Below are 26,992 nucleotides of genomic sequence, written 5' to 3'. Positions count from 1 at the left end.
ATGGGCAACTGAAGCTTCATAGCTGTGGGCCAAGGGACTCTTCTCCCTTCCCTCATGATCTCAGCATTCCGTCTGGTGTTGAGAATGGAATGATATGCAGTCATTTGTTTGATTCTTTCATTAGGTTTGCTGTGCCCTGCTATGGGCCCAGGTATGGTAGGAGCCCTAGAGGGGATTTGTGAGAGAAGGCGAGCTTGCCCTTTAGTGGAAAACAGAAAACCCCAATGGCCTGTGTGCCTTGCAGTAGTTAAGATAGAACCATCAGACAAGGCCTCACCAAGGCAAGGAGAGGTGAAGGTGATGCCACAGAGACCTTATAGTGGTTCTCAACCTTCCTAATGCTGTGACCCTTAATACAGTTCCTCATGGTATGCTGACCCCCAGCCAGAAAATTATTCTTGTTGGTTTTATAACTATAATTTGCTACTGTTACGGATCATAGTGTAAATATCTATGTTTTCCAATGGTCTTAGGCCATCCCTGTGGAAGAGTTGTTCCACACCCAGGTTTTTTTTCTGTTAGCCCCTGCCCATTTCCAAGAAAAGCACCTGATTCCTGGTGACATTTTCTCCAAGCTTTGGATTGGACTTGCAGCCATTTTCATAGAACAAGTGTTTGAGGTAGAACTTACTTTTCTTAGGCAGAAAATGTTTAAGAAATAAAAGAACTGCATCTCCATGGCCTAGCAGGTCCCTGCAGGGTTATTTTCTGATAGGAAGTTCCTATATGTGAGTTTTTAAAATAAGAAACGTTGGAAACAACACTATAGAAGGGATTTCAGTATTCTTAAGGATGTAATGGAGATTCATTAGGTATGCTGCTTAGCTTATTTTAAATTGCTCATGAGTATGAGGTTATAATTTGTTTTTGTTGTGTGTTAAAATTTTGAGGTATATGTTTGGACAAGGCCAGGACAGCTGCTGATAGACACCTCTCTCTAAATGGGAGGGAAATATGGCCGGTCAGAGGATTTTTCAGGCAGAGGAGAGTTACAGTGCTGCATCCTGCCAGCATAGCCTGGTGGATACAGTGAGGCTGGTATCATCTGAGTGCTAAGACATGAATGCTAGACTTTCTTGGACTGTGTCCTGAACTTCAGTAAGTAGTTGTGCATCTCAGTATGCATGTCAGTGATGGGGCATCTTGAACCTTACCTGGTTTACCAGATTCAGAGTCCTCCAGGAAAAAGGCAAGAAATCTGTTTTTGTGGTCACCGAGAGGTTTCAGAATGTTTCTTGCTTAGTTTTCCAGCTTATGGCACTTTTCCTTAGAGAATATAGGAGATGTGTATAAGTGTGTTCCCTTCTTACCACATGCTGTTCCATTGTCTCTGAGTGATTTTTCCCTTCTTCTAGGAAATAGCTGTGGTGGTTTTGTTTCGACAGGTTCTTAATATGTAGCCCAGGATGGCCTTGAACTCATGCCTCAAACTTCTGAGTACTGAGGTTACAGGCACATGGCACAATGCTAGGCTTTGATAGCTGTGTCTATTTGATACACACTTTCTGTTTTAAGCCTCAGCTTTGTATTCTCAGTGGTTGCCGGGTCCTGGAGGGAATAAGAGCAAATAGTATTGCAGAGTGTTGTGTTCTGGCTCCTCTGGTTTTTGCTTTGAAGTAATTTTCAGAAGTTACAGAGGATTGTGTTTCAAGGTGTTGGAGTAGTGTTCAAGAAGCAAAGACATGTAGAGTTTGGGTGTGTCTAGATCTCAAAAGCCACCTCAGAACCAAAGCTCACTGCATGCATCTGCTTGGGTCTGTGAGTATATGGAGGGAGAAAACTACTTCTTTCTTGATCCTTTCTCCTTAATGTTTAAGACAAAATTCTTTGAAACCTTGCTTATTCTTGAACATTTACTAGAAATAACTTACTTTTCTAAGAGGAGTGTCAGGGTAAGCTTGTTTATATATAAACAAATATATATTCTTTTTTCATATCTCTGAGTATATTCTTGGGATAGAATTAGGTTTTTAAAACTTCATCCATTCAAGACCACATTTTCGTTCAAGAAATGTTCATGTGACCGTGGTAATGTAGGTGTATAAAATAGGTCTACAAAGCATTTCTGATAACATAAGTTCATAAATTTACTTTAGACCATTGGAATATATATGTATATATGTGTGTGTGTGTAAAAGCCTTAACATTTATGAAAATGAAAGTTAATTTGCATATGAGAGATTTACTTGTTTTTTTATATAAAATTTAAACATCTTAATGTTTGACTTCTGCAGTTTATAGAGCATTTTCGATGATTTTTGTAGTTGATAGTTTGATTTTATAATTGTCGGTGCTAAGAATGCTGCTTTGTATAAATGTATTGCAAAGTGTATGTGGGGACATTTTGGAAATTGTTGGAAATTCAGTACTAGTCCCAAGCCACAATTTAATTTGATGATTTTTTTTTAATTGGAACTCAAGCCAGAAACTCAATTTTAAAATCAAACTTTCTGATACATTGAAACTGGAGATATCTCAGAGGTTAAGAATACTGGTTGCTACTCTTCAGAGTACCCTGGGTTCAGTTCCCAGTGCCCTAATGGTAGCTCACAACCACCAGTAACTTAGGTCCAGAAATGGGACAGCCTCTTCAGGCACCAGACACGCAAATGGTGCAGACAGTCAGTCATCCAGGCACAACACCCATACACACAAAATAAAACAAATTCATAAACATTACTGCTCAGGAATGACAGAAGGGAACTATTCAGTCTTTGTTTTCTGTAATTAAATCGTCATGTCTCTTGAAGAACAGAAAAATTTGTATGTGCAGAAAAACATGCAGTCTTGAGCCTCAGGTGTTTTAGGTAGTGTTAGTGTTGATTTGGCATGATGTATGTGCAGTGCAAAGTACACACATTGTGTTCAGAGCTGAGGTTACTACGGTGGAGTCATGTGATATAACACAGTGAGCACTTCCAGACAAAGCTCGGGGTTGTTTCCCATTTGATTTTGAATTAATTTTTTGGTCATTGAATGTTCAGTAATGTTTTCCTGTTGTCAGATGTTCTCAGCATCCATACTCAGGTCAAGTGGTGTCTTGCAGTGTCGCTACCATATTAGCTCACCACTCCAGGCTGCAGAACAGACCAACAAACAAAAAGCAAACTGTCAAAACTGACTACCTGCCACAATGTCTAAGAGCATATGGTCATGTTTAGTGAAGCCAACTAGTATATGAATGGGCTATGCCTTGATGCATTTGTGTAGTGATATTTCATTTGTATTTTAATAAATAAAGCTTTCCTGAAGATTAGAGAGTAAAATAGCCCCACTGGTTAGCCTTACAGACCAGGAAGTGGTGACAGTGCACCTTTAATCCCAGTGGTGCACACCTTTAATCCCAGTCCTTGAGAGGTGTATAAGATGGGAGGAGACAGCTCTCACACACAGTCTCATTCTGAGATTCCTGGAGGCAGGTTTGCACTGAAGTAGAGATAAGAGCCAGTGGCTGGCTCTTTTGATTTTTCTGACCTTTAGGTTAAACCCTAATTTCTGTCTCGGGGTGTTTTTGTTTGTTTGTTTTTTGTTTGTGTTTTTATTAATCGTGCTACACATCTGGATCAGTGAGTTTTGATCGTGTTCTTAGTGGCTTGGAATCTTCAAACCAATGTATGCTCTTACTCTATACTACCTTGTGTGTTTACCTATTTGATATGAGTTAATTCTTGTTTTAAAAGGTTTATATTTGCCGGGCAATGGTGGCACACGCCTTTAATCCCAGCACTTGGGAGGCAGAGGCAGGCGGATCTCTGTGAGTTCGAGACCAGCCTGGTCTACAGAGCTAGTTCCAGGACAGGCTCCAAAACCACAGAGAAACCCTGTCTTGAAAAAAAAAAAAGGTATATATTTGGGGGCTGGAGAGACATCTTAGTGGTTAAGATCAGAGAGCCTGAGTTCAGTTCCTAGTACCTTCCTCTCAAGAAGAGAATCTGATGTTTTCCTTTTGCTTCTGCAGGCACTATCACGTATGTGGTACCCATAAATACATGCAGGCACACACTTACACGTAAAATGAAAATAGATGTTTAAAAATACTTACCTTGCTTGCTTATCCATCCATCCATCCATCCACCCATCCCTTTTACCTACCTACCTACCTACCTACCTACCTATTTATTTTGAGACAGGGTATCTCTGTAGTTCTGGAACCTGCTCTGGAACTTAACTATGTAGACCAGGCTGGCCTCAAAACTCACAGAGATCTACCTGTCTCTGCTTCCCAAGTGCTGGGATTAAAGACATGCACCACCATTGCCTTCCAGCAATGGCTGTGTACCTGGTCCCCAGCACCACATCGTCTTCCCAAGAGTGGGAACACTTTTGTAGGAGTAATCATGTCATCATCTTTATTTTCATTTGTGTTTCTTTGATTATTGGTAAGAATTAAAGTTCTTATATTTAGGAATATGGTCATTTTTTTTATTGAGTTATTTGATTTTTATGCTTTGCTGTCTGTCCTGTTAGGGGCCTCTTAGCATGTTTCATTAGCAAGGTGTGACTTTGTGAAAGAGGAGAGCAGAGAGGTTCAGGGTAGGGTCCAGCTGTGACATAGCCTCCTCACAGCCTAGCCAAGGTGCTTGCCCCTGGACGTTGCCTTTTCTTATCATCTGGGACCCCTGAGTGAGTCCCTGCCTTGAGGATGGATAAATACTACAAGAGCCAATGGTTATTGGACCTTGAACTAATCCTGTCACTGGGTACCTGTAAAATGAAGATGGCCAAGAGGAAGAGAAACATTACTCTGTTATTGTTATTTGCAAATTATGATGTACACTTCAAATCTTTTTCCTAGTTTATGGATCATCTTTACTATTCCACTTGTTTCCAGTTGCTTTAGTGAGAATGAGCATCAGTTTTGTTTTTGCTTTTTCTCTCTCATGTAGCCCTGGCTGTCCTGGAACTCGCTCTGTAGCCCAGGCTGGCCTGGCACTCAGAGATCCCCTCACTATGAGTGTTATTTCTGTGAAGTATGGTCTCACACTTTGTCATTGGCGTTCTTCTTTCCAGCATGACAGTTAGCCAGGAGGTTAGTCATCTTGAATGTTTTATTCCTATTGTGAAGATTAATTTTAGAATATTAATCTATTGAAACATTGATCTAAACCGATTCTAGTAGTCCTTTGGAACTTTAACCAGTAGTACCTGTGCCCCTTAGCAAGTGTCTCTGAGGAAAACCGGGAGGGATGAGGATTATTGCCTTAGGTTTCTTAACTAATAAGGCTTTTACACATGTGCATTACAAGCTACTAATTTCATCTTCTAGTACTTTTCTTTATATACTTTTAAAACATTTTTATTCTTTGAGAATTTGATTAACAGTACATATTTCTTGCATACGCTCATACAGACACATATACACCTCTTTTCCCCATAACTCCTCTCACTCACCCATCCCTAACTCAGCTTAGTGTCTTTTATTTTTTAATGATCAGTCAGCTCCAATTTGTGCTCCCATATGCTTCCACTGGAGTGTGATTGACCTACCACATTCTTTAAGAAAGCCTGTACCAACTGTCCATAGCTCTTCAGTATGGACTCATGAGCCCTTTCACACCGTGCTAGAATGTTGACTGGCTTGAGCCTGTGCAGGAAAACCATGGTCTCTGAGTTTATGGGTGTAGCAGTCCTGTCGTGTCCAGAGGACACAGTTTCACTCTAGTTCCTCCTCAGCCTCTGGCTCTTACAGTCTTTCCTCCTGTCTTTCATGATGGTCCCTGAGCTTTATGAAGGGAATATGATACAAATGTCCTACATGTGACTGGCCACTCCACAGCACTTATTCTCTGCACTTTACACAGTTGTGTTTTTTTTTTTTGTGCTAACGGCTGTACTCTTAAAAAAATGATTTTGTGTGTGTGTGTGTGAGAGAGAGAGAGAGAGAGAGAGAATAGGCACAGATTGTGTAGGTACATGTGTACATGTGTCCAAAAGAGGCTTTCATTTGTCTTTTTCTGTCACTGTTGACAAGATATTTCTCTTTAGCTGCCACTTGCATTTTGTTGACTAGGCAGGAAGCCAGCAAGTCCCAGCAATCTTCCTGTTTTCATCCCTCACAGAAGTGGGGTTACAGGTATGCACCAAGTGTTTGGCTTTTTATATGGGTGCTGTGTTCTTAACCACTGAGCCATTTCTCTGAGCCTGTCTATTTTTTATACTTAATTTTTCATCATTTTCTTTTTTTCCTCTTTTGGGGTATGTAGGGTATATGTGTGCGTGTGCATGTGGAGGCCAGAGTTTAGTAGTTAGTGTCTTTTTTATCTTTAATTACTCTCTACCTTGTTTATGTATTGATCTCAGAGCTCACTGTTTTAGGTAGGTTAACTAGCTGGCTAGCTTTGGTAATCCTCCATCTCTGCCTTCCAGTGCCTACCTGGCTTTTTATATGGGTTCTAGGGAATCCAAACTCCATGCCTAACACTTGCCTTCAGCAAGCTCTTTACTACTGAGCTATCTCCCCAGCTCTAATTCTTTATCATTTTCTATGATTCTTCTAATTTCATTTTTCCAGTAATTTCTCTCCAAAGAGGAATGTTTTGGTTATAAAAATAATGAGCCAGGTTGTGGTGGCACATGCCTTTAATCCCAGCACTCAGGAGGCAGAGGCAGGTGGATCTCTGTGAGTTTCAGGCCAGCCTGGTCTACAAGAGCTAGTTCCAGGACAGGCTCCAAAGCTACAGAGAAACCCTGTCTCGAAAACAAACAAACAAACAAAAGTAATGAATACTTTCTGTAAAACATTGACCAATACATTAGTTTTCAAAAAGTAGGTAAAGCTGGACCTTGAAAGATCCACTTGTTGTTATAGAACTATGCTTTTTGTGAAGGTTTTTCTCAGAAAAGATACAAAGAGTTAATAAGAAAAAACTGAGTGACTTTATAGATTTCTAAAAACTAAGTTCTAAATATACTTCAAGTAGCTTTTTGTTAAAGCTGACAAATCTACTCTGATGTTATTATTTGGTGCCTTAAGCGTAATAGTCACTTTGTGTTGTATTCTAATTTTTTTGTCTATCAGATATTTTAAAAAAGGGTTATTCATCTTTGATTAGAGTTATTTGAGGTCTGTCATATACTATAGCTCTATACTATTTCAATATAGTCCTGTGACAGTGTTTAATTAGGCCATCTTTTATAGGCATTTACATTTTTCATTAATTGATGTGATACTTAACCTTGTATATACATTTTAGCGCATCTTTGTCTGGTTACTTCCTTAACAGTGGGTTAAAAGAAGTGGGTCTACAGAGCCAAAGAAATGTGTATTTGGTCTGTTCATTAACTCAGCCATAAAGCACATGCTTAAAATTCTTGAGGCCATGGGTTTAATACCCAGTGCCTTGAAGAAGAAATGAAAGGGGGGGGGGATGAAATGCAGTTGGTAATGGTGGCACCTTCGTATAATCTCATCATTCTAGAGGCAGACTTGAGGACAGCCTGGGTTGCTGAGCATTGTCTCAACCCCTATCCCACAACCAAGAGTGCACATTTCCTTTGATAGAGGTTCTTTCCCAAGTCTGGAAGTTTGTCTTTCAAACATTACTCTAAGCTGTACTTTTACCAGACACTTGAGAGTACTTTTCTTAGATACCACCAACAACCGTGGTGATTATTTTTCTGTATTGTCTATACTGACAGGTGAAAAGCATCTGTTTTATTTTGATGACTTTGATCAATGAACTAAAGCTTTAGAAACAGATTTATTGAGCTGGACATGGTGACATACGGCTATAATCTGGCACTTGGAATGTGGAGGATTAGCCCAACATAGACTACATGAGACCCTGTCTTAGAATAACAAAACTAATCAAACAAAAATCAAGCTTTTATTAAGATATAATTCATATATAATTATTTTCTTATACGCTGCTCAGATAAGTGGCATTGTGTGACCATGGCCTTGGTCAATTTGGGACATTTTCATTATCCTTAAAGGAAGCCCTATACCATTAGCAGCTACTCTGCAATTTTTAGGAATTTTCGTTTCTAGCCAATCCCAGGTCTGTGTTCTGCTCCTATTCATTCATGAACATAAAACAAAATGGAATCATACATTGTATGTATGTTTTTGTTTTTTTTTTTTTCTGCCTGGCTTCTTTCACTGACTGAGTTAAAGTTTTCGAAGTTTACATTGTAGCGTGTGCCATCTTTTTAATGGTGGGAAAAATATTCCAGTTTGAATAGACCACATTTTAGTCTTTCCTTGAACACTTGAATTGTTTGTGTTTCTGGCTGTTATAAATAATACTCCTGTGAACTTTTATTTTTTACATGTTTGTATATGAACATGTCCTTTTAATTATCTTGGATATGTGCCCAGGAGTGCAGTTACAGAGTGATATACTGTTCTTGTGTTGAGGAACTGCCAGATGGTTTCCCAGCATTTAGGTTCTTGCCAGTGATGTGTGTCCAGTTCTCCACATCCTCCTCCTCTGGATCAGTGTTGTTGTTTAGAATCTGTATTCTTATTAATAACCACCTTGGTGGGTTGTATGCTGTACTCTGTGGCTTTGATTTATATTTTTCCCTTTCTCCCCCCTCCCTCTCTCCCAAGATAGGGTCTCAAACTCTCTGTAGACCAGGCTGGACTGAAACTCAAGGAGATCCCACCTACCTCTGCCCTCGTAGTGCTGAAATTAAAGATGTGCACCACCATGCCTGGTTTAATTGACATTATTGTAATAGCTAGTGGTGCTTAATGTCTGAATTGGTGGGGTTTTTTGTTGTTGTTGTTTGAGAAATGTCTAGTCAGATCCTTAAGTGTAAGAGTTTGTGGGGTTTTTTTCTTAATGTTTTGGATTCCAGCTGGGTATTAGACCTATGATTTACAACTAATTCCCCCATTCTTTTGGGATTTTGTTGTTGTTCGTTTGATTGTTTAGTTTTTGTTTTTGGCTGTTTTTTTTTTGTTTTGTTTTGTTTTGTTTTTTTGAGACGGGGTTTCTCTGTGTAGTCTTGACTAGCCTCGAACTCACAGAGATCTACCTACCTGCCTCTTTCTCCCTAGTGCTGGGATTAAAGGCTTGTGTCACCACTGTTTGTCTTAATTTCTTCTGTTCTTTAGGCTGAGTTTTATTTTATTTTTGTTTTGCTTTGTTTTTCTTGTCATGTGTGTATGCATGTGGTGTGTGTGCACATGTACATACATGTCTGTGATCCTATCTTTGGAAGACTGCAGCTGATATCAGTAAGGGAATCTTCTTTGAGTTCTCTACTTTATTCTTTTTGAGGCAGGGTCTTTGGATCAAACCCATAACCTGTTGATATGGCTAGTATTTTTAGTCAGTTTGCACTGGAGTCCCTTGTCTCCACCTTCTGAAGCAGGAATTACAGTGAGCTGCCACAGCCACCCAGTATTGTGTGTTAAGTATCTAAGCTTCAGTCTTCTGGTTGTTTGGTAAGTGCTTTAAATATAATGCCATGTTTCCAGCCCTCCTTTGTTTTTGAGATAGTAGTGTCTTACTCTGTTGCTCAGGCTACCCTGGAACTCAATTTGTAACCTAGGCAGGTCTTGATCTTACTGTAATCCTCTTGCCTCAGCCTCTTTTTTTTTTTTTAAAGATTTATTTATTTATTATGTATACAACACTCCTTCTATGTATGCTCACATGCCAGAAGAGGGCACCAGATATCATTACAGATGGTTGTGAGCCACCATGTGGTTGCTGGGAATTGAACTCAGGACCTCTGGAATAGCAGTCAGTGCTCTTAACCTCTGAGCCATCTCTCCAGCCCTTGGCTCAGCCTCTTGAGCACTGGGATTACAGATGTAAACCATTATTCTTAGATGAAGAAAGCTTTCTTATTTCAGTATTAGAAAAAAATGGTTTTTTTTCTAGTTTACTCTACCCTTTTAAAAACCCTACTTTATCCCATGTGTAATTTAGAATTGTGGGGAACATAGCGATCAAAAGTTGTTCTTCCACCCTCAACTTGGTCCCTCTCCTTTATCTTAAACTACCAAGTGCACATAAGTCTACTTCTGAACTTTAAAAAATCTATAGATTGGGGCTCAGCAGTGAAGAGCACACACATACTGCTCTTGCAGGAGGACCTGAGTTCAGTTCTCAGCATCAACATGGCAGCTCACAACTTCCTGTAACAACAGCTCCAAGGATCTTAACCCTCTTCTGGACTGCACAGGCACTACATTCATGTGTACATGCCCTTTCACCACATAAGTAAAAAGAAAAAATTAAAAATATACTGCTAGACTATTTCCTAGTATATGACCATGTAGTTTTCCCTCCCCCCTTTTTGAGAGAGGCTCTCAGTATATTGATGACTGGCCTGGAACTTGCTATGTAGACCAGGCTGGCCTTGAACTCAACAGAGATCTGCCATCCTCTGTATCCTGAGTGCCAGAATTAAAGATGTTTATCACCATACCCTTTAATTTTTTAAAATAAAAAATTAAAAATATGTGTGCTTTAACTTTATTAGTATGTATATATACATATATGCATATGTGTACATATGTATAGTACACACAGATGTGTAGTGTGTGTACACGCCTGGATCCTCTGGGATTAGAGTAAGGCTTTTATGAGCAGTCACATGCATGCTAGAACTCAACCCCCTGTCCTCTAGAAGAACAGTCAGTACTATTAGATGCAAAGCCATTTCTCTAATGCCCCCCCCCCCTTTTTTTTTATTTTTGAGACAGGATTTCTCTGTAGCTTTTGGTTTCTGTCCTGGAACTAGCTCTTGTAGACCAGGCTGGCCTCGAACTCACAAAGAGCTGCCTGCCTCTGCCTCCCGAGTGCTGGGATTAAAGGCGTGCGCCACCACCGCCCGGATGCCCCTCCCATTTTTAACTGTTTTTCAAACATTTTTCTAAACTATTATGAAAATCGTGTAAAATGTATGGATTACTTTTGAGAAACAATACTTAGTTTTGTGTCATGTTCTTTTTAAAATTTTGTTGTGTGTGTGGGTGCAGTTGCACGCAAGTATGCTTATATACTATCTCATGATGCATATATGGAGGTCGGACGGCAACTTGGAAGATGGTTCTCTCCGTCCACCCTGGAATCTAGCATTTGAGCTTAGGTACTTCTACTTAAGACAGATATCTTCTCCCACTGAGCACATCTATTTTGTGCTTTAATGGGACAGTCCTGTCTAAGCTTTATTCTTGGTGTCTGCCTGGGCAGTAGGGACTAGATGTGTACGCTGAAAGAGCTTCTGAAGAGTGCTTTTGACAGATTCTAGGCCCACCTGCAGCCCCTGTTGCTCCTTAAACGCCAGCCTGGGAGAAGCAATTAAATCTGCCTCTCGGTTCCTAGGAACTTTGTAAAAATTGGACCAGACAGTGCTGGGGTTGTGGCTCAGTTAGTAAACTTGAGTTTAGATACCAAGGACCCACATTTTAACAAGCCGTGTGTAACCCCAGTGCTGATGGGGCGAACAGGGGGCTCCCTGGAACTCACTAGCCAGGCAATCTACCTGATAGCTTCAGGTTCAGTGAATAATGTGTCTCATTAGATAAAGTAGAAAACACCCAGGGTCAACCTGGCTTCCATATACACATGTGAACACATACACACTTAATATTTTTATAACTTTTCCTCCCAATTGTGATTACATACTTATGGTTCTTTTAATAAATATTTTTATTGGGGCTGGAGAGATGATTTGGTGGTTGAGAGCATTTGTTGTTCTTTTTTTTAAATATTTATTTATTTATTATGTATACAATATTCTGTCTGTGTGTATGGCTGCAGGCCAGAAGAGGGCAGCAGACCCCATTACAGATGGTTGTGAGCCACCATGTGGTTGCTGGGAATTGAACTCAGGACCTTTGGAAGAGCAGGCAATGCTCTTAACCTCTGAGCCATTTCTCCAGCCCGCATTTGTTGTTCTTAAGAGAGGATGCAGATTTGATGTAGCACCCCACAGCAGTTCACAACTCCAGAGTATTCTTCTGACCTTTGTAGACAACAAGTGTGTGTGTATATGGTGCAGATATACATGCAGGCAAAACACTCACATGTAAAATGAATAAGCCTAATTAAAATTTTTTACTTTTAATTGTTATATTTGTATGTATGGAGGTCAGGACAACTTGTATGTTGGTTCTCTCCTCCCACCATGTGGGTCCTGCGGTTCTAAAGCAGGTCATCAGGCTTGGCAACAAGTTCTTTACCATTGAGCTATCTCACCAATTCCAATGATTCTTACATTAGAATAAAATGGAGAAGATAAATGACTCTAATTGGGAATATCAGAATATTTTGGAAGATCCTTGATCTTTGCTTGATAGTGCGTATTATAAGCATTGTGTTTATCTTTTTTGGTAAATCTGTATATGTGTGTCAAGAGTGTTCGTAATTCGTAACCCCACAGGCCTCTTTTTATTTTTCCTGTAGTTGAGAGTTACACCAGGCAAATTTGCTTCAGACAGAGAAAAACAAACCAACTCAGTTTCTGGAGTTTGTAGCAGATTGCCAACTATTTTTTGGAAAAAAATTATTACAAGTGGCTGGATGTGTTGCACTGGTCTTTAATCCCAGTTCTTGGGAGGAAAAGGCAGGTAGATTTCTGAGTTTGAGGCCATCTTGGTCTACAGAACGAGTTCCAGGTCAGCCAAGGCTACACAGAGAAACTCTGACTTGAAAAATCAAAAAAAGAAAATCTTATAATTGGAAATTTTAATGAAAGACAATTTCTTTCTTAAAATAAGAAAGCATTTTAAACATACTTGATGTTGTGTTTCCAGTAAGTGTATCATGCCTTTCTAAAGGCTGACCACAGTGAAACCAAAGTGCATGTGTTACCCTCTGAGTGTGCTCCAATGAAATATCAGTGCAAGGTGGTACAGAGACACACCACCGAGCAGAAGTTACCTCTGATCCTTAGCTATGTGCTACAGTGCACCAAGGCAGTCTTTCATTAGGTTGAACCATATGAAATTGCCAACATTTCGCAGTGGCATCTTGTGGGTCAGCTGACACTAATGGTGCTTATGGTGGGGTGGATTGAGTTTGTGTTGCTGCAGCCCAGAGCTGGTGTCAATTTTGTTGTTGTTGTCATTGGATGATAATTGTATTCAAGTGAACTTGAATCAGCTTTATATCTGAGTTAAACTCATCTTGTGTTTAGGATCTTCTCAAAGTTTTTGGTGGATTAAAGAAAGTATTCCTGTTCTTTTGACCATGTTATTCATGAGCTTTCCTAATAATTAGAATGAATCAAAACTCTAAACACTTAATAAGATATTTTGTTACTTTGTTTTATTTTAGTCCCAGTTGCAAACATCAGTGGGAATTGTACCCACACAAGCAATTGCAACAGGCCCCACAGCAGACCCTGAAAAGCGCAAACTGATACAGCAGCAGCTGGTTCTACTGCTTCATGCCCACAAATGTCAGAGACGAGAGCAAGCAAATGGAGAGGTTCGGGCCTGCTCTCTTCCACACTGTCGAACCATGAAAAATGTTTTGAATCATATGACACATTGTCAGGCTGGGAAAGCCTGCCAAGGTAAGTGCCCTTTTCTGAACCTAGTGGCTGTTGTTAGGGTGGAATTTGCCTTTATTATTTTTAGCAGCTTTCGTGGTTGGAAGCCTACATGGCATAGGTGCTGGCCTCCTTTTGGCATGACCTAGAATATGTTGTTCCCACAGTCCCCATATCTGACAGTCAGCTGTCCCTGAAAAGCTCACCTGGTGAGGAGGCAGGTGATTTGGTGTTCTGATGCTCTGAGCTGCCCCTGAATGAGGCGGTGTCCTCAGTTTGTTCTTTTTCTTCTTCCTTTCATGAAGGACTTCTCTGTAACTTCTTGAGTACTCCTTGTTAATGTCTATGTTGTTGTCTAGGGCAGTAATTCACACAGGCAGGCACAACTTTCCTGGTACCCCCAGCATCTTTCTTGTGGTTGTTTCATGGATTCAGGCTATCAGTAGCTCCTCTGCCCTCTCTGTCTTGAGACTGTTCTAATGGTACCCAAGTTATCATTCCTAGGGAGGGGGGAAATCAGGCACATGCATCTTGTGCTATTCTTTTTTTTAAAAATTTTTATTCATTTATTTTGTTACTGTACACTTCAGTTTCACTGAAGGAAGTGTTTCCTGTTAACAGCCCTGCTTTCTTGTACTCTTTCTTCTCTTACTTCTTGTGTTCATAAACCTTGGGGGAAATAGCTTCCTGGTCTCCCTCTATACCATGTTACCATTGTGAATCCCTAGAATAACTCTGATCATGATGGAAACATGGAACAGGGGAGGTTAGACTTTAGAGCATGAGAACTGGATATATTCAGTATCAGTCACTCTCTCCGAGTACTTTACTAAGTACCCCCGGTGTCCTTTCAGAATTCCTACAGACTTCTCATTGACTTCTATCTCTGTTTCTTCAGTGGTAGTTCTTAGCTGGTTTCATCCTTAAATATAATTTAATGTTTTTATTTTTAATAGTGGCATTGTAGATCTCCATTCTATCTTCTATTGTAGGTGCTCAGTATTTCAGAGGTTGATAGCTTTTGTTCTGTTTTGTGGGCAGAACCTTAATCACCCATCATTCATAACATTGCTTCTATGGGAAGTTTTTGGCTGGTATTACTGACAGTCAACTTACAAACTTTTTGGATAGTCTGTTTGTAAGTTAAGGACTGCCTGTACTGTATTATGGTTACACTTGTTACCATTGTTTTTTAATGGAATCTGGCATTATAATTTAGGTGTAATTGAAGTGTGACGATTTGGATAGAAAAATAACATCTCGTTGTTTTTCTGGTCATAGTTGCCCATTGTGCATCTTCACGACAAATCATCTCTCATTGGAAGAACTGCACACGACATGACTGTCCTGTTTGCCTCCCTTTGAAAAATGCCAGTGACAAGCGAAACCAACAAAGTAAGTGAGCACGGGGCAGAGAAGCTTGGAGATGAGAATAGAAACTGTTCTTAAGAGAATGCTGAGAGTAGGTAGGTAGTGGGCAAGGGTCACCAGCACAACATGCTGGGTGAGGTAGGGCTAGCCGTGACTGAGGTGCAGCCAAGCTCAGAGGGTAGATGGGCTTCCAGTGAACTTTGTGAATAGCCATGGCCATAGTGGGCTTTCATTTACCTCCACCAAACTGCACACATGGACTTGAAGGCATGCCAAAACAGCAAGGTCACTTCCATCAAATAGCTGTCAGGAAGATTTGATATTTTCTGACAGATACTTAGTATGAAGATTTGAATGTCAGGTCACCTACAATGACCGTGACATCATGGGGGCAATAGAGGGGAATTTTTTGTGAAGAGCCTTTTAGGTTGTATCAGTGTTAAGAGCCTGGTAAAGGTTTGCTTATGCAGTTCCCATACCAGCTGGCATAACAACTTATTGAGGTTTAGTCTGGGAATCTTAGACTCAGGGTTGACACATTCTGCTCATCCCCATCATTTTGTTGTCTTCTGAATCATCTGTGTAGTCTTTGATGTGACCAGTTCTCTACTGGCTGCTCTTTACTGCATCTGGCCCCTGGATCCCTGTTGTTTTTAGACCCCTGGCTTTCTGCTCTTTTTAGGCATCAGAGCATTGAGAAGGACATGAACACCTTTCCCCAGATTTAAGACTTTATGCTGTCATTTCAGAGGCTAAATTGTGGTCTTTGGCTATGTTCCCCATTTGGATGTCTAAGAAGTGCCCTTGGGTCTGTCATCCTCTAGTTGGAGGCATGCAGTCCTCTAGTGATCTTTCAGGATGGCACAGTCTTTTTCATCTTTCACCATCTCTACTTCCTGATATTCTAAGTGTTCCTCACTTAGAGCATCTTCTTGAACATCTTCAGAGGTTCCCCTTCTGCCTGGTGCACATGTGCTGCTTTCTTCCCTACTGGCTACACATGACAGTCCCCCTATCTAAGAGTGCCATGGAGTAGAGTGCCATTGCTGGCTGTTTGATCTCCTCTTAGGAATCTAGCTTTCCTTCCTATAAACTGCCTCACACTTCACAGCATGCTTCATTGAGAAAAGGGGTAGGAGTTGGGGTTTGGGGCCTTCTTCCCATACAGAGGCACCACAATTAAGTTTCTTTGAATCAGTTAAATTGTTCTTTGAGTGCAGGTGTAGGGGTGCGTATGTGGGGGTGGGTGGGTGGGTGTGAGTGAGTGTGGGCACTCACTTGCCACAGCTTGTACTAGGTCAGAGAACAACCTTGGATGTTGTTCCTTCCAATTTGTTAGAGACAAGGTCTCTGTTGCTTGTGTGTGCTGTAAGCTCTAGGTATTCTTCTTGCCTCCACTTCCCATTTCCTATAGTAGCACTGAAATTCCATGCATGTTACCATGCCTGGCTTTACATGGGTTTGGGAATTTGAATGCAGGTCTTTTTACTTGCATGGCAAGTGCTTTAACAACTGAGCCATCTTTTTTTTTTTTTTTTTTTTTTTTTTTTTTTTTTTTTTTTTGATTTTCGAGACAGGGTTTCTCTGTGGTTTTGGAGCCTGTCCTGGAACTAGCTCTGTAGACCAGGCTGGCCTCGAGCTGCGCCACCACCGCCGGGCCTGAGCCATCTTCTTAACCCCTGAATTTTTAGTATATAATTTTCTTGGGCATCTCTTACATTAAATGAATTTCTGGGGTAGTGGGTCTTAACCTATATATTTGAGATAACAGATGTAGTGAAATAAAGTCTGTTTTTCCTTCAGCTTACTATAAACCCCACCCCCAATAGTAGTGATGAAATTTCTTGTGCTTTAGGATACTTTTTAGAAATAGGCTCTTGATATGCCAAAAGATTCATTGTTGAGTTTGTACTTCTATGACATTAATTCCACGAATAATGAGCTAGGATTTCATTCTTAACTTTTAGTTTAGAAGTGTGCCTTACATTGGCTCCTTTGAGCTTAATATGTACATACTGGTGTGAAAATTGTAAACCTTTGTGATTTTCTCCTTTTAAGAAATACTTATGTGGTTTTTTTGCAAGAGGAGAAGAAAAGGAAAGAAATGTGTGGTTTGTTTTTCTTAACATCCTTATAACTGTCTAAGTGTGAAAATTGATTCAGTGCATGCTTTCTTAAGTGGTAAACCACAGTGTTTCTGCTAGTCATAATATGAGATGTTACCGGGGGGTGGGAATTGATGATAAAAAGTCACAGGGAGTCTTGACATGGTTTTTGCACAAGGTTTTGGGGGGGGGGGGCACTTTGTAAAAACTTAAATGCTTTTTAAATTTGTAATTGTGTGTTTGTGTGTCCGTGTGTCTACAGGTACTTTTTTTTTTTTTTTTTTTTTGAGACAGGGTTTCTCCGTAGCTTTTTTTTGGTTCCTGTCCTGGAACTAGCTCTTCTAGACCAGGCTGGCCTTGAAGTCACAGAGATCCGCCTGCCTCTGCCCCCCCCCCCCCCCCCCCCCCCCCCCCCCCGTGCTGGGATTAAAGGCGTGCACCACCACCGCCCAGCTGGTACTTTTGCTTTTATATGAGCCTGTGGAGACCAGAGGTCATCTGACGTCTCCCTGTAATCACTGTCTACCTTGACTTGCTTGTTTGTTTTGACGTAGTCTCTCCCTGAGCCTGGATCTCATGGTTTGGGCTTGATTGATTGGCCAGTGAGCCCCTAGAATCTGCCTCTTCAGCATCACAGTTATGGGCACATAGTACCACCATAACTGGGTTTTTTTTATGTGACTGTTGGAGATCTGAACTCAGCTCCTCAAATTTGATTGAGCAAGAGACACTTTTCCTACTGAAACATTTCTTGCTTTAAATTACTTTCCAATTTTGAGTGTAGATGTCTGAGTATAGAATTGTTTCATGTCATCAGTGAGAATGTTTTAGCAATCTCCTTTCTTCTCAAGAAAATTGTTTTTATGGTATATGGATCCTAGTTTAGGAACTAGAGAAAAAATATTAACCCTTCAGTATTATCAGTTTGAGTTCTAGAGACTGAAATATATACATTAACATTGGTGTGGTTGGGCATTCTAGTAATCTATAAGCTGAGGTAGGAGGATTATGGATTCTGGGCCATTTTAAGAGAATATATATTGTCCCCTCAGAAAAATAATAACAAAAAACCACCATTGTTGAGTTAATTTGTGCTTATTTGATATTAATTCAGTGAATAGTGAGCTTCAGTTTCATTCTTATCTTTTAATTTAGAAAAGTAACTCTTCTAGGAATTTGCATGTTTACTGCTCTATCATATTTTTTAAAGTGGTAATCTCTCTTAAAGGACCTAGTATGGGCATGAAGTACTCTTTGTAGTCCTTATGGGGATAATCAGAATATGCCTAGACTACTTCATAGAAAAAAGTAGTGCTCATGGAACCCAGGGTCAACAAAATTACAATGAAGTAGCATCCCAGATGGCCGCAAGATAGCCTGTCTATGAATAAAGCTGACTGGGTGTGGTGGTTTGAATAAGAATGACCCCATAGGTTCATATATTTGAATGCTTAGTCCTTAGGGAGTGACCCCTTTGAAAGGAGTAGGAGGTGTGGCTTTGTTGGATTAGGTGTTGCCTTGTTGGAAGAAGTATGTCACTGGGGGGTGGGCTAAGATGCTGGTCCTATTAAAAGGCCAAGGCAGTTTCTTTATTTGACCACTGAAAGTAACACATAGACAGAAGATCTTCCTAAACTACTATTCATCCTTGTTTGTCCTAGAGGTGCTCAGAGCGAGGGGCAGATGGCTGTAGATCCCCTGCACTGTGTATTGTGGCACTGAGTCCTCCCAGTAAACCTAGTCTGTGGTTAGGAGTAGGTGAAGAGTAGACTGAGTCTTACAGAGTCCCAACTTCCAGTGATGCTTGGGTAAGATGAGATGAACAAGATTTTCTCTGGTCTAGGTTTCAAGCTGTGTTTTGGTGTGCATTGAATGGTTATTAGATCACTCTTGTTTTTCCCAGCAGGTCTAAGCTTATAGAGTACATAGACTATGTACTAACCACTGTTCCAGGAACCCCCTAGTAGGGTGTAGTGTGAATGCTGGAAGTATGAATGCCTAATGATAAGCAGACCCAGTGGGCCCTGTGGGAATTTAGAGAAGGATATGGAACACTGGTGGCCACTTTTATATGACTCTGCTCTTAGTCCATCACCCCGTAGGAGTTAGTACTTTTCATACAGTAGCATTATTTGAAGCTCTTGTTGAGCTGTATGTCAGTGTCAAGTCTGTTGTTCATAGTTTCCTTTTTCTTGGTTCTGGATTGTTGAAAATGTCAAGTTTCAAATGTCTGCCTGTTTTCTGCTAGACATATTTTGTTTCAAAATGAAAATAGTATTTTTGTTTAGGAAACATGTTTTTAATGTAAACAGAAAATAGTTTATATGTTAATAGCACCTATGAGAGGCTCTAGTGAATGAGACTGTTTATCCCATATGTAGCCCTGATTTATCTTAGGGTGGGCATTTTGTCCAAATACTGACATTTTGGGTTGTGCAGATAAAAGAATATAGTAAGGCAAAGTCATTAAAACACAGCCTTCACCTAGGAAAGGAGGCCACGTAGACACTGTTTCTTCAGATCCTGGAATAATTGACTCACTGTCTATTCTTTATGTCTAATGTGAGAGGAAAGTAAATTGTTCCAGGCTGGGGTTGAGCACCTTAGTAATATGTGTGAGAAGACATAAGTGGAGAGAGAGAGGTGGGCAGAGTAGGGAAAGGAAAAAGAGAAGGAGAATAAATATCTTGAAGAAGAGGCCTATGAATTTTGTCATACAAGGGAACACTGGGTGATTATTTTCTTTTTCAGTGTCATAACTCTTTGAAAAAGTACTATGCAAGTTGAGAAAATATGATGGGTACATGTTTATAGTTTCAAGGACTTAAATATTTAATATACCTTTAAAGATACTAGACTTTTTCACCTACACTTGTTGTCAAGGTGTACCTTGGGAATTGTATTTTATTTATTATGATGAGATGTTTGCTGTATTTAATTGTTTCTAATGAATACTAATGAGTTTGAGACTGACTATCCTTGTTAGAAAAGTTAATAGTATGGAATGGCTAATTACCAAATTTGTTTTTCTTTCTACACATTTCAGTTTAATTAAGTTGCACTGATAAGCATTTCAGTTGTATAAGAATACTACTAATTGAAAGAAAGGCTTTGTGAATATTTCATATGTCAGAAGATCATATAATGTCAACTTTATAGGCTTAATGTATAAAACATGTCTTTGATTTTACATCTGACATGGCTCTAAACTTCGTACAGGTTTAAAATAAAGGACCACTTAATGATAAGAATAAATAGTGTGTCAGAAAACCTCTGCCCTATAGAATCTTTACCAAATGGGTGAATTGTGTTGGTGGGTATATGGGTTAGACTTGAAATGACCAGAAAAGTGAGTGAGCATTACAGGTTATGTCATTTCATCTGAAGTCTTTTAGTATGAGTTTCTTATGTGGACAATGGGTTTTCCTTTTAATTTCCTGGGATTAGACAGCTGCTCTGCATACTGCTTGTGAGCTTGGGTCATGGTGGCTGAAAGCTACATGAGGCACTTCTAGGTCCTGGATTGCAAGGATACTGAGGTGGCATCTAGATAAATTAAAGCTCATTTGGAATCTTGAAGCTTCATTCCATCTCTTAATTCTATCCAGATCTGTCAGTAAATCAAGTGTAGTACAGCTTAGCATGGTGCTCTTGTTAAGAAAAGCTTGTTGCTAATGCTCTCATTATACGAGTGAGTTTAGAGAAATGTCATTTTGTAATGTAGAGGATCACCTCATAGATTTGTTGAATAAAAATTGTCCAACCATGTTTCACCTTTGCTATTCCTCTCAGTTTACAGAGGTGAGTACCAAAAGATAGGTGGGGGCAACAGCTTAGGAAGGTTCCTTCCTTCACTTGAGAGGTAGTTGTTGGACCATACAGAATGATGTATTATTTAGACACTCTCCTTGTATCTGACTCTCTAGGTGTGTCTAGATTTTAATACATACTAATTTTTTACTAAGTGATCTCTTCATTTTTTTTGTTCTGTTGCTTTTAAACTCAAAAAGTGGATTTACTTTAGATTTTTGTTCCTTAACTCCTGCTAGACAACATAGAACAATCCAGCACTACCTCTTTCCTTGCTGACTTTAAAGCTTCCCATACATTCCTAGTCTTTGAAAGACATATTCGCCTCACATTATTTACAGTTCGTTTGTGGGCATCTCCCTTTTACTTAACTTCTTTGCTTGTCTGTCTGTTTGTTCTTCTAGCCATCCTGGGATCTCCAGCTAGTGGAATTCAAAACACAATTGGTTCTGTTGGTGCAGGGCAACAGAATGCCACTTCTTTAAGTAACCCAAATCCCATAGACCCCAGTTCAATGCAGCGGGCCTATGCTGCTCTAGGACTCCCCTACATGAACCAGCCCCAGACGCAGCTGCAGCCTCAAGTTCCTGGCCAGCAGCCAACACAACCTCCAGCCCACCAGCAGATGAGAACTCTCAATGCCCTAGGTAAGTCAAGGAGCATTCAAGAACAACTTTCTCCAGATTAGGGTAAAGATGATAATATTTGTTAGAACCTAAGGCTCTCTTCAGTTTGTGTTTTGACTTCAGATTCATTGCTTTGGATTAATGATCTTCCAGAGAAGACTGAGGTGTATTTTTCCAGGGCAAGAACTACATTTTCAAATGAAACAATTATTTGCTTTGTGTGTACCACTTTGTCTTGACAGTTTATAAAGGTCATCCTTGTGGCTTATATTGGAGAATCTAACCTGTGTGGACTCTTTAAGTATACCACTTGTTTAAGGGCTACATACGTCTTTTTGTTTGTGGTCTTCCCATCATTGGAAGTGACCATGTAGAATAAAGCTAGTTAGCAGTGGACACTCAGCAGCTTCCATCAGTTAACCTTTTCTCTCTGTTCTTTTAACTGCCGCTGTTCACAGTGTGGGCAGTGCTATCAGTGATGGTGGCACTAGTGAGTCAATAAAAAATGATGAGTTAAAGACTAGGGATGTAGCTCAGTAGTAAATCACTTGTTTAGTGTACATGAGGCCCCAAATTTGATATCCTGTAATGCTGAGAGAGATTAAGAGATGGACCAATTAAAACCACCCGTGTTATTTTTTTGAAAAACACTGAAATGATTATCAATTAATAATGGCTGGGAGAATGGGTTGAAACCCTGATATCCAAATTATATCTACTCTCCTCCTTATTGATAGTATACTTTGGGAATTCTATTAATCTCACTGAGTTGCATCTTTTTCTTTAATATGAAGATTATAGACAAACTGGCCTTTCTCTGTTTTCCCCCTAAACTTAGATTTTGTAAGTTTACTTTCTGACAACCCCAACACACAGGTATGTGCCAGGCAAGTCAGTATAGTTGTTGAGAATTTGCCAGTAATGAAAAAGAAAAATTGGAAGACTGCAAATGAGTAATGATCATTTTCTCTGCAGCCATAGAGTACATTTAGGGTACTAGTCAGCCTCTATACTGTTGTAGAATATTATTTTAAGGTGTGTTATGTTTGTTTATGCTCTGGAACATTTGTTTAATGATATAAAGTATGTGTTTGATTAAATAAAATTCGCCTGCCATCAGGAGCCAGGTGGAGAAGGGTGTATAAGGAGGGGCGAGAAAAAGCACAAGGACTTCTTGGGAGACATAAGGGATGAGCTAGGTGAACTGCTTGCCATTCAGTCTCTCTGGAAAGCAGGATTCTTTGAATTTGGGATCTTTAGCAGGACAGAGATTCAGATAAGTTCTCTTAGTAACTTTGAAAGGGTCGGTGCCTGAGAGAACATAATTTCCTCTGTTTGCAGCTTCTGCAGCCTAGCTGCTGCTGGCAGCAGCAGAGTTGCAGTTGCTGACTAGGATAGCCATAGCATAAAAAGTAGCAACCATTAAAAAAGAGAACAACACCAGTCACATTTTATTTAGACCGTAGAGTAAAAATAGGAAGGAATTGACAGTGACAGTGGAATTTGTTGAAGTTAGTCACCACTAACAAAAAATACAGCTTTCTGAGTTTCTGTCTTGCCTTACCTTGGTATCCTTCATATGAGTTCTTTATGTGGTCACTTGCTTATTCATTATAGGAACTTGGAATTGTGTATATAATGTAAGCATTGATTTCATTTTTCTTTGTCTTTAAAGGAAACAACCCAATGAGTATTCCAGCGGGAGGAATAACAACAGATCAGCAACCACCAAACTTGATCTCAGAATCAGCTCTTCCAACTTCCTTGGGGGCCACCAAGTAAGACTGAAGATTCAGATAGCTTGTATCTGCAGAACAAGTGGGCATAGAATGGGTGGGGGTTACATAAAACTCGGTATGTGGCAGAGAAATCACTTACTGAGACGGTGGGAATGGATTTTGGCTTCTTTAACCATTTTTTTTAAATTGTGTGTGAGTAAGTGAGAGAATTACATTTATGTGCATGTATGTGTGAACACTCATGTTGCAGTGCACAGTGTGAGGGTCAGGACAACTTCTAGGAATTGGTTCTCTTCTTACACCATGTCCTGGTGATTAAATGTAAATTGTCAAGGGCCAAAAGAGGGTGTTGGATTCTCTTGAACTAGAGTGACTAGCAGTTGTGAGCTGTTTTAGTGTGGGTGTTGGAAACTGAAGTCTGGTCCTCTGAAGGCAAAACAAGCCCTCTTAACAGCAGAACCATCTCTCTAGCCTATTTTTCTTTTAAAATGATAAATGTAAAACAGAAACAATTTGAATTCTGGTAGATATATTTTACGTTTCTCTTAAACTTTTAAGTCATATATTGTTGAAGAAGATGGGCTGCATTTCATTGGTTCACCTGAGCAGCTGGATGAAGTGTTGTTATTTCCCTCTCTAGTCCACTGATGAGTGATGGCTCAAACTCTGGTAACATTGGAAGCCTCAACACGATACCGACAGCAGCACCTCCTTCCAGCACTGGTGTTCGAAAAGGCTGGCATGAACATGTGACTCAGGACCTGCGGAGCCACCTAGTGCATAAACTGTACGTAACCCTCATCAGTCAGATTCACATTTTGTGACTGAGGATATTGTTGAGTCTTTGTGGGTGCCTAGATGTTTGATTTTGTTTTTCATTTGCATGTTCAATCCCAGTTTATAGCTCATAGCTGCTGAGGGTCCATGCTTGTTTCAGAAAGCCATCCCCACTGTTAAAAGACCTAGGAAGAGCCGGGCGGTGGTGGCGCACGCCTTTAATCCCAGCACTCGGGAGGCAGAGGCAGGCGGATCTCTGTGAGTTCGAGACCAGCCTGGTCTACAAGAGCTAGTTCCAGGACAGGCTCCAAAACCACAGAGAAACCCTGTCTCGAAAAAACAAAAAAACAAAAAACAAAAAAAAAGAAAAGACCTAGGAAGGCTGAATTTCCCCTACTCTGGCCCCATTGAATAGTGGCATCAGAGAGCATAGAGATGTGACCTGAAGCCTATCTTCTTTGGTTTTGAGCTCAGGTGTGTTCAATGACTGAGACTAGTTATAGAGTTCCCTACAACTTGGGGGGAATTTGGGTTTGGAGGTTTACTGATGAGGGTGAGTGTATATGTTATCACCATATAGTTATCTAACATACAGAAAGTTAATGTTTCAAGCTACCTAAGTTGAAGTGAAGTGAATGAACTGGATTCCTCCTAATTTTGTTCTGCTTATAATGAATAGTTGCTAAATAGGGGTTTAGAATCATATTTTTCTTAATATAGCACATATTTGTGTTTGGTGTATAGATTAAAGGTTAATATTGTTTCCCATATTCATGCACAAGGCAAAGAGAGTTTTCCTGTGACCACCTTGAAAGCAAGTTGATAGAGTATTTTGTCCTTGCAGTGTCCAAGCCATCTTCCCAACTCCCGACCCTGCAGCTCTGAAGGATCGCCGCATGGAGAACCTGGTCGCCTATGCTAAGAAAGTGGAGGGAGACATGTATGAGTCTGCTAACAGTAGGGTAAGTTGTGAAACAGTTGTTGAGCCTGTAGGTAGGAAGTGGTATTTGTCTAGTTAGTTATCCAGAATTAGGAGAATCTGTGGCTCTAGGAGACTCCTTATCCTGAGGACCATAACACATGTCCCAGTAAGGATGAGATCCCTGTAGTCTCTTAGGAGGACAAAGGATGCATAAAATAAAGTATGTCCCCCTGGGTCATCTTTTTTCACAGTGGGTATTCTTTAGAATTCTTGTAGTAAGTTACTGCTAATGTCAGTGGATACCCAAGAGAAAGCTTCAGTTGTGCAGAAAAAATAAATAACAGTATTTAGCACCTTCAATTTGATGTGTCCAGTAAAGTCACTAGTTCAATAAAGAGGAAATTAAGGGTTATGCTGGCATCACTAGGAATTTAGAGGCAAAAGTGATTCTTTGGTTTATCAGATGTGCCAGGCCTCTGTTAATGCACTTAAAATGTACTTACTGGTGTAGTAACTGCTTAGTACACCGAGGCCCTGAGTTTGATCCCCAGCAGCAACATGTGAATGTGTGAATAAATGAATGAGTGAATGAAGAGTTCATTTTCTGTTGGGATATACAAAACAAATGAATGGTTCTTAGATTTTTTGATTCCTTAACATTGAATATTATTCCTTTTAGGATGAGTACTATCATTTATTAGCAGAGAAAATCTATAAAATACAAAAAGAACTAGAAGAAAAACGGAGGTCACGTTTACATAAGCAAGGCATCTTGGGAAACCAGCCAGCATTGCCAGCTCCGGGGGCTCAGCCCCCTGTGATTCCACCAGCCCAGTCTGTGAGACCTCCAAGTAAGGACTATTTTTCTTTTTACCAGCTCTTATCCTGCTTGCTTAGTTTTCCTCTAATCTTTGGGGTATATTTCTAAGAATGCGCAGTTATGATCTCCAAAAGTTTGCACTTGGGAAGCTTTTTGTATGGCTGTGTCCTATGAGGACATTGAGCTTCCATCATGGGAAGGCTTTGCTGTGTTTTATTCATTTTTGGTTTTTTGAAACAAGGTTGCTCTGTGTAGCCATGGCTGTCCTGGAACTAACTTTGTAGACCAGACTGGCCTCAAACTTGGAGATCCTCCTCCCTCTACCTCCTGAGTGCATGTGCTATCACTGCCTGGCATGGGGAGGCTTTTTAAAGAGTGTGCTGGCAAGTTCTTTTTAAACTTGAGTATATATTTCCTTTTTTTTTTTAATTAATTCAAAATTTTTCCCCTTATAGATGGGCCCTTGCCTCTGCAAGTGAATCGCATGCAGGTTTCTCAAGGTATTTAACTATTTATTGTCAACCATGTTTTAGTTTAATTTTCAATGGCGACAAATCCCCCCATTTTCCCTTTTGTATTCTTTTTTACTCTTTTTATTTCTTCTTTCTGATAAGAATGTGAGTCTCTTGTTTTTAAAAATTTGGAAATTAGAGTTTTCCAAAGAGGTCAAGAATGGGGTTTTGACCAACAACACCCCCCCCCCCCAGGAGAGATTTTATTAGGAAATTAAATAAAAGAAACAATAGGAAGGAAAAGGCCTTTCTGAATATTCATCAGGAGAGTCTGTGAGCCTATCTGTGACAAGCACTTATGGGGGACTGAGAAGGTACAGTACTACTCTAGGCCATCAGCATTGAAGCTGGCAAGTTATCAGCCACAGGAGGCTAAATGCAGAGCTCCGTGCCTCACTAGAGTAGTGATAGCTGTCTATCACTACTCATGGCTCAGTTCAGCATTACTTTGGGAAGTTGGAGTAGGCATCAGGGCTGCAGGGCATTTGTAAGCTTTTCAGCTCTTGATATACTGAGACCTGAACAGCCAGGGTATTGCTTCAGATTGTTAAATGAACTGGGGACATCATCCAAGTGGTAAAGAAAGGCATTGCAGTATACAGAGCAGTTTGAGAGGGATGGGTAAGTGATTTGAATTTGTGACAGTGTTACTGCATACTGAAACAGACACTGAATAAGCTTGCCAAGAGCTTGTTTGGGTTGGATTTGAGGGGTGGAGGAAGTCAAGTGGTTGAGAAATTGAGCCATAGCAGTGTAGCTGAATGCTTATGGGTATATGGGCATTGATTTAGATAGGGAGCCACAGACAACATGGTAAGACATTCTCTGGGTCAGTACTTACTAGCCTTT

The 26,992-nt window shown here is 40.1% G+C and overlaps 1 protein-coding gene across 2 annotated transcripts in view; it reads left to right on the top strand.

The window, feature by feature from the left end:
• LOC121463856 (CREB binding protein) overlaps nucleotides 1–26,992 on the top strand; it is a 147,488-nt gene that overhangs the window by 79,559 nt on the left and 40,937 nt on the right. Inside the window, exons 4-11 of one of the 2 annotated variants that reach the window (XM_041676376.1) lie at nucleotides 13,245–13,485; nucleotides 14,743–14,856; nucleotides 21,152–21,394; nucleotides 23,049–23,151; nucleotides 23,753–23,899; nucleotides 24,734–24,851; nucleotides 25,491–25,662; nucleotides 26,087–26,131. In XM_041676376.1, coding sequence (XP_041532310.1) covers nucleotides 13,245–13,485; nucleotides 14,743–14,856; nucleotides 21,152–21,394; nucleotides 23,049–23,151; nucleotides 23,753–23,899; nucleotides 24,734–24,851; nucleotides 25,491–25,662; nucleotides 26,087–26,131 — 1,183 coding nt within the window. The remainder of the gene's footprint in view (nucleotides 1–13,244; nucleotides 13,486–14,742; nucleotides 14,857–21,151; nucleotides 21,395–23,048; nucleotides 23,152–23,752; nucleotides 23,900–24,733; nucleotides 24,852–25,490; nucleotides 25,663–26,086; nucleotides 26,132–26,992) is intronic. The other variant, XM_041676379.1, reaches the window with a different exon arrangement.

This window comes from Microtus oregoni, unplaced genomic scaffold, assembly GCF_018167655.1.
Source record: "Microtus oregoni isolate MIOR12 unplaced genomic scaffold, Mior012 000027F_ref0000203, whole genome shotgun sequence".
NCBI lineage: Eukaryota > Metazoa > Chordata > Mammalia > Rodentia > Cricetidae > Microtus > Microtus oregoni.
This window is presented reverse-complemented; position numbering and strand designations above follow the sequence as displayed.